Source organism: Elephantulus edwardii, unplaced genomic scaffold (genome assembly GCF_000299155.1).
Source record: "Elephantulus edwardii isolate Elephantulus edwardi_28Jun2011 unplaced genomic scaffold, EleEdw1.0 scaffold00005, whole genome shotgun sequence".
Lineage (NCBI taxonomy): Eukaryota > Metazoa > Chordata > Mammalia > Macroscelidea > Macroscelididae > Elephantulus > Elephantulus edwardii.
In genome coordinates, this window is record NW_006399755.1 from 20312122 (window position 1) to 20319702 (window position 7581).

At 38.8% G+C, this 7581-nt stretch overlaps 1 protein-coding gene across 1 annotated transcript in view; it reads right to left on the bottom strand.

Annotated features, from left to right (window-relative positions):
- LOC102853638 (cytochrome P450 2J2-like) overlaps window positions 1-7581 on the bottom strand; it is a 37693-nt gene that overhangs the window by 15143 nt on the left and 14969 nt on the right. Inside the window, exons 5-7 of the mRNA XM_006879739.1 lie at window positions 5534-5710; window positions 2845-2986; window positions 1220-1407 (exon numbers count right to left, since the gene is read on the bottom strand). Coding sequence (XP_006879801.1) covers window positions 1220-1407; window positions 2845-2986; window positions 5534-5710 — 507 coding nt within the window. The remainder of the gene's footprint in view (window positions 1-1219; window positions 1408-2844; window positions 2987-5533; window positions 5711-7581) is intronic.

A 7581-nucleotide genomic window follows, 5' to 3' on the forward strand; every position in this document is an offset into this window, starting at 1 on the left:
AAAAAAAAAAGATGGGTATAAAAAGGAATAATTTTGAAACAAACTCAACTGAGCACAACACACTCTCATTGACTGATACATTCCTTTTCCTTACTCGCTCTCCATAAGGGTGTGACAAACACATGGGTAAAAGTAAATTTTGTAAAAGTAAGTTCCTTATTTCTGGCTGTTATCTGAAAGTTGTGGAATATTATTTCTTAAATACCAGCAGTAAGGTGATGTTGATTCAAGGATACTGGAATGTTCCTTCACATTTCACTATTCCATAAACCCTGGACTATATGTAGTAAGTCCTGGTCTTGTGAGACATTCTACCAGCGAGATATTCTAAAGCTTCTATTGCTAAACATGGCTGAGAACTTCTCTCTGCTGTATCCCAGTAAAGATTTTCCCATGCACACATGTAGCCGTTGTTGGCTACAAGGAACATTTTCACCTCGTGGTGGTCCCCACACCCAAAAAGATCAGAGTGCTGTGATCCATTTAGAAGCAGACCACCAGGCTGTCTCTGTCCTAATCTGGAAGCTGCACCGAAGCCTGTTCAGTGTCATGTTGCTGTTAGGCACTGTCAAATTGGTTCTGATAAAAGCGCTTAAACATCCACTAACATACAGGTAGGTAGCAGCTGACCTGAAATGCACTGACCAGAATTTGAATCTGGGTCACCCACATGGAAATTGAGCTCTGTCACTAACCTCCACTCTCTCCCAATGCTAATTCATACAGTAAAAGACCTGAGAAGTACTAGAGCAAAGGAAAGTATGTCTTTACCAAAACTTATTTGACCATGCTGTTGTTGTTGTTGTATACTGTTCAGTCAGAACTAACCCCTAGCTGAGCCTCCAAAAGGTTTTCAGAAACAGTAAATCATGTAGAAGGAGACTGCCTATCTTTCTTCCACAATGCACCAGATGGAATCAAACTATATGCCTTTGTGGTAACAGCACAATTCCTTATTACTAAGCAACCAGTGCTTCCTTTTTTCGGCCATAGAATTCTCCTCTCCCCTCCTCTCCTCCCTTCCCTGACCAATATTGATCAACTTTAGTTGCAGTAAAGTTCTAAAACCATGCTTGGAGGGAAAAACTTAATATTAAATAAGGTATAATATATGTTTCTCCTTATTTGAGCGCTTTCTTAGGATATGAATACATGTAATTGTCAAGTTTAAGTTCCTACTGCCTAAAAAGATGATCTTGAAAAGCTGAGACTGAGTTACCTTTGGCAGGCAGTATCCAGCAACAGTGGTGTCAAATGTCACTTCCCTGGGTACATTCAGGGGGATGATGTTGCCCATCCTTTGCACCTCGTGAATGACAGCATTAGTGTAGGGCATGTGGTCTCGGTTGGCCGTGCTGGGCAGCTGCGATTGGCCAATTACTCTGTCAATTTCAGCTTGTACTTTCTCTGGAAAGAAAAAGGTTTATTATTTTTCACTCTTTTACACTTTCTTCCAAAGATCTATAGGTGCTCTCCAGGGCCTCTTACTGTGCATTTGAATTAGTGGTCAGTGTACAAACAAGTACAATAAGTATTAATTTTCCAAAAGGCTTATTTAGAAAATTTACAACCCCATAAATTTCTTTAGGCCCAGTTAAGCTAAGGAATGGAATAACAAGAATCAAAAAGGCTAAGACTATACTATTATTATTGTTGTTAATTATAGATGAGTAATGAGGACTTTATATAGAATAGATGGAAACATTGGCAAGTTTTGTGACATTAATATTAACCTAAGCTCTATAGCATCCATGGTAAGAAGCTGTGCTGCAGACACTAAGGTACACAGTTTGAACCTACCAGCTGCTCTGTGGGACAAAGTACAATCTCCTCCTGTGCAAAGTACAGCCTCCAAACTAGCTGGAGGTCAGCTATGAATCAGTTCCAACTCATTGGCACAAAACAACTACAGCATTTAGTTCCTCAAAGAAATACATAAGAGTGGAAAGTTGAGTCTTCGTGTATGACAACTGTGGATCAAATTCCTGTTGTACAACATGAATGTTGCAAGTGAATGAAACTCTGATCATTAGTTTTCTTATCTAATTAGTGAGGAAAACATATATTCATCTTAAGGATATTTTGAGAGTTGCGTGAGCTGATTTATGTGAGCATTGGATGAATGATAGAAACTGAGATGTTCCCCAATATCTGTTACCTTTCCCCTCCTCCCATTATAGTGAAGATTTTACACTGTTGCTCAGCTATAGATTATATTTCCCAGACATCTTTGCAACTGTGTGATCAAGTGACAAAGCTTTTTTAAAAGAGTGTGTGTAAAAGTGTTACCTCTTTGAACATGCTCTTATAGAAAGGCGTGGTCTCTTTCTTCTAAATAAAGAAAATACTGGTCATTTCCTTGAAGACTAGGAACTTATCATAAGGGAGGACATATATCATGAGATTCTTCAAGTTCTTGATTTGCTGTGTAAGGAAATTGAGGAGGTGTAGTCTTAGTAGAGGGAACAGCACATCTTGAATGATCAGAACCATCACAATCCCTGACAGAAATATTGAAGAACCTGTTACTTGTTGAGCTTCTTGTGTGAGTAGTACACTTCTCTTTCCATTCTGCCATGCTGTCTTTTAGGCTCAATGCTGGGACAGTATGTTCCAAGAAGTCTGGCCTGGACCCAACATAGCAGGCCTGGTGTTACAGTGTGATACGTGTTGATATGCTAACCTAAAGTTGGTAGTATGAATCTATCAGTTACTTTTTGGAAAACAGAAAGAATCTCTTCCCTTAAAGATTTATAACCTCAGAAATCCAGTGGAAGGTTGCCATCAATAGGAATTTACTTTATGAAAGCAAGTAGGTAGAGGCAGATCCAACCACATGCCCACCTTGGATCTCTGGGTTCATGGCCATGTAAAGCAGAGCCCAGCGCAGTGTCGTAGAAGTTGTCTCTGTTCCAGCAAAGAAGAGGTCCAGTGTGCTGCAGACAAGGTTTTCTTCATGGAAACTTGAAGTATCAATGCCTGCATACTGTAAGAAAAATCCTTTATTGATTAAGTTAGAGATCCCATATCACAAAATACAGGTTCTCATCAACCTAGGAAAAGAATCTGGATAGCAGGGTCCCTGGGAGAAATTATTTTTCTTTTTAGTTTCTTCAGGAGACATAATGTAGTACAACAATATCATTAGCATCATTGTGTTCCAAAAGCAAAAAGCTACTGGGGTATCCAGCAACTGAGAGGAAGAAAATCAGAACAATCTTTTAATTATACCTATGATTTGAGGGGAAAAAATATCAGTATAGTGGAAAGAGAAGTAGAAAACACAGGCTTGAGTTCCAGTGTCAGTCATATCTTCACTAGTTGTATGATGTAATGCAAATTACTTAAACTCTTTGTGCTTCGGTTTCCTTTGTTTCAAAATGAAAACAATCTTTTTTTAAAAAAACAATCTTTTAAGACCACATAATAAATGGTCTGATTTTTAACTAGAACTCAACAAGTAATCCATACATGTTTAACTGCTATAAAAAACACCATTTAATTCCCTTTCATGCTATAATACACATTTTTCCGCATTCTTCTTTTCCTTTGTAGATTCTTCTCTGTAATAACATGCTTTTTTCTCATAGCTATCACTTTTCTCTGTATAATTCAGCTTGTAAATATTCCTCTTAATGTGTAGTCATTCCCATTTTTTAACACCAAATAGCAAATAGCAAGTGCATTCTCTTCTTTGGAGGAGAAAATAATGCTTCTTTTAATGTTATGCAACAAGAAGAAGGAAGAGATAGAAAAAAAAATCCATCAATCTGCCTATTTCAGAAGAAGGAAGAATCAACAATCTGAAGAGTCAAAAGTCAAGACACTGATTCAGTGATGTCTATCGGGTGGAAAAGTCGTAACTTCTGACCATGTCAAAAGTCATACATTCAATTTGGCTTTCTCCATGCCCCGCTCTTATAATGCTAGGAAGTAAATGCAATAGAAGAGGGTGAATAGTGGAAGAAATAAACCCACTTAGGCCTGAGAGTCTGCCTCCCTGTAAAATTTATAACCTCAAAACCACTGGAAGGTTTCTAAGAGATGAAATCAACTCAAGCCTAGTGGAAGGCCCTGAGGTTAACAACGCAGTTCAACTGAGCCTCTTCTAACACATAGTGACCCTATGGGACAAGGCAGACCTTCCCCATATGGTTTCCAAACCTAAAGTCTTTTCTAAATCAGACTGCTATGTCTCTCTCCTCTGGGAGAGCTGGTAAATCCATAGCACTGCCTTTTTTTTGTTTAGCAGTTCAGTGCCTACCCATGGTCCCACCAGGGTTTCTCAGTAACTGGCACAGACCTATCAAATACTGAAACATAGACTTTTATGTTCAATTTCTACAATTCCTTTTGTGTATAGTTCATTTCAATAGTGGTAGAGGGTAGAAAAAATGGAAAGGTGAGAAGGCAGGTTTAGGTATTCATTCTCAGAGTCTCAGAACCAACCACCTAAATAGACATCTATCTTTACTTCTACTCATTTCATGGATCCTGAGTTAATGTTACTTCTTACCCCTCTGTAGTAGGCTAAATCATGACTTTCAGTTATGTGTATGTCTTAAATCCTAGTTGTTGTTACACGTCACTCAATTAGTTCTGAGAAACCCAACATACAGCAAATAGCACATGGTCCCATCCTGTGTTGTCCACACAATCACTGCATTCCCTGAAGCCATTGCTGCAGTTGTTATGTTGATCCCTCTCAGTTAGGGTCTCTCCCTTTCTGTACTAACCCTCTACTTTATCAAACATGTTGGCTTTCTTCAGCAATTGTTACCCCCGATAACATGACCAATGTATGTGGAAAGTCTTTCCATTTTTACTTCTAAGGAGAAGATTCTATCCGGGAACTTGTGAGTATGCTGACTTGTATATAAAAGGAAAGGAATAAAGGATGCATAGTGATTCAGCAGTTAGCTGCTACCCAAAAGGCCGACAAATCAAAGGCACCTTTGGCTCTTAGTGAGAAAGACATGGCATTCAGATACTATAAAGAATCCTTGTGGGACAGTTCAACTCTCTTCTGAAAGGGTGGCTATTGTAAAAATCTACTGGATAGAAATGAGCTCTGGTTCACACAAAAGGCATTTTATCTTGAGAGGAAGATATTATACCAGATTATTTAGACCATTTAATGCTATCATGAAAGGCATATAATAGAGGAGCAAAGTAGTCAAAGAGAATATCCAAAAAGCAATAGTCAGAGAGAGGAGATGATGCTATGCTGCTGGCTTTGTAGATGGAAGTAGAGCACGAGAGAAGGCAGGCAGGTAGTCTCAAAAACCTGGAAAAGGTAAAACAATAGTTTTTCCAGAGCCTCCAGACGAGTCAGCACTACTCTGCTGCCTGCGTTTCTGCTTCTTAAAACTGATTTTTAGACTTCTGGCTTCTATATCTAGAAAAGAAATTATTCTTGTTGTTTAAGACCACTAAATTTACAACACTTTATTATAGAAAATAATAGGAAGCAGATATCCCCCTATTTTCTCAGAAAGAACAGACCATAAGGAAACCCCTTTGGCTTCCTCACCTTTGCCATTTCCTTGAGGTAAGCATCAATGAAGTCTCTAGGTTCATCAGGATTCCAATCTCTCTTGTGGTTTTCAATCACACGAGAAACAAATAGTTTCAGTTTCTCCCAGTCCCGAAAGAATGTTTGATGAGGACCCGGCAGGAATTTCATTATTGATGGAAAAATATTGTATAGCTAATTGAGAAAAACAAAACCATTATTGAAACAATATAGAGCTACTTTCCTCATTTTCAGACAACAGAAGCAATCTTCTCTTTTCATCTCTCTCATTTGCTTATACTTAAAGCTTGGAGTCGTCCTCAACTTTTTTTTTTCTTACTGAAACTAAGGAGGACCTGAAGCACTTGCTGCAGAGGGTCAAGGACTGCAACCTCCAATATGATTGAGGCTCAATGTCAAGAAGACAAAGATTCTCACCACTGGACCAATTGGTCGCATCAGGATGGATGGTGAAGAGACTGAGAGTGTTCATAGCTTTAGTTTGCTTGGCTCCTCAGTCAACACTCATGGCACCAGTAGCCAGGAAATTAAAAGGTGCATGGCTAAGGGAAAGTCTGCTGTTAGGGACCTCTCCAAAGTACTGAAGAGCAATGGTGTCTCTCTGGAGACTAAGGTCCATCTGATACAGGCCATGGTCTTTGCAATCACGTGTTATGCATCAGAGAATTGGACAATAATTAAGGAGGATAGAAGGAGAATTGATGTCTTTGAGCTGTGGTGCTGGAGAAGAGTACTGAGGGTACCATGGACTGCTAGGAAAACAAACAGATTCATCCTGGAAAGGGTTAAACTGGGTGGATCCTTGGAGGCAAGGATTCTGAGGCTCCATCTAACATACTTTGGACATGTTGTGAGGAGAGACCGGTCCTTAGAGAAGGACATCATGCTTGGGAGGGTGGAGGGACAGCACAGGAGAGGAAGGCCCTGTATGAGGTGGATTGGTTCAGTGACTGGGATAATTGGGATGGGAGTGTCAGAGACAGTGCGACTGGCACAGGACAGAGCGAAGTTTAGGGCTGTTGTACATGAGGTCACTATGAGTTGCAAGCGACTGGACGGCACATAACAACAACAACATAGTAGACACCCTCACAATCTATTTCCCAGTGACCATTTAGCAGTTTTACCTGCTGATTTCATTCTTTTGTTCTCAATCCTCCAATGATTTCCTCTTACCCTCTTCAAACTGATCTGAGCGGGGAGGAAAGTGTGAAGCTATGAGTGAATGGAAATCTGAAGTCTTTGTAAACTTTCATTAACATAAAAAAATTACAAAAAAGAAAGTTTTCAGGCCTTTTATTCTTAGGGCCACTATGAATTGTGCTCGATTTGATGGCAATCAACAACAACAACATTGAATACTAAATGCAGAAAAAGCAAAAAACTGAGCAGAGTTTTTGCCAGATGTAGAGGGACAGAAACCAGTGTTTAGAGTTCACAAAGGAAAAATATGAGGCTTGAACCCCAAAGAGCAGCATGCTAAGAAAGAAAAAGCAATTGCCATTATCAAGTGTAACCACATGTACAACAGAATGAAACACCGTCTGCTTCTCTGCAACTCTCATGATTGTTGACTTATTTGAGTCCACCCATTGATTTCCAATGGACAACTGAGAAGACAATGCAAAGGAAAGAAATCAGGAAGTTAAGAAGATGAACAGAAATTTCAAAAGCAGCTCAGGAAGACAAAGCAAAGTATTATAATTAAATGTGCAAAGAAATGGAGTCAGAAAATAAAAAGGAATGAACTTATTTGGCATTTCTTTTAAAAATATTTTTTAATTGTGATTTTAATGAAGTTTCCAGAAAAGTTTCATTCATAGATTTCATTCATTCATTGTTGCACATTTTACCCCTTAACCCTCCCTTCCCCCACCCCCAGTTAATTTTTTTCTCTTAAATATTCATTCATTGTTGTCATTTCTTAAGCTGAATGAAAAACAAATTCATTTTTTTAATTTAAATTTGTTATTAATTTCAGTGAAAATTTACAGAGGCTTTGGATTTCCATTCATTCATTGTTGTAGATTTGTCCCCTCCCAAGG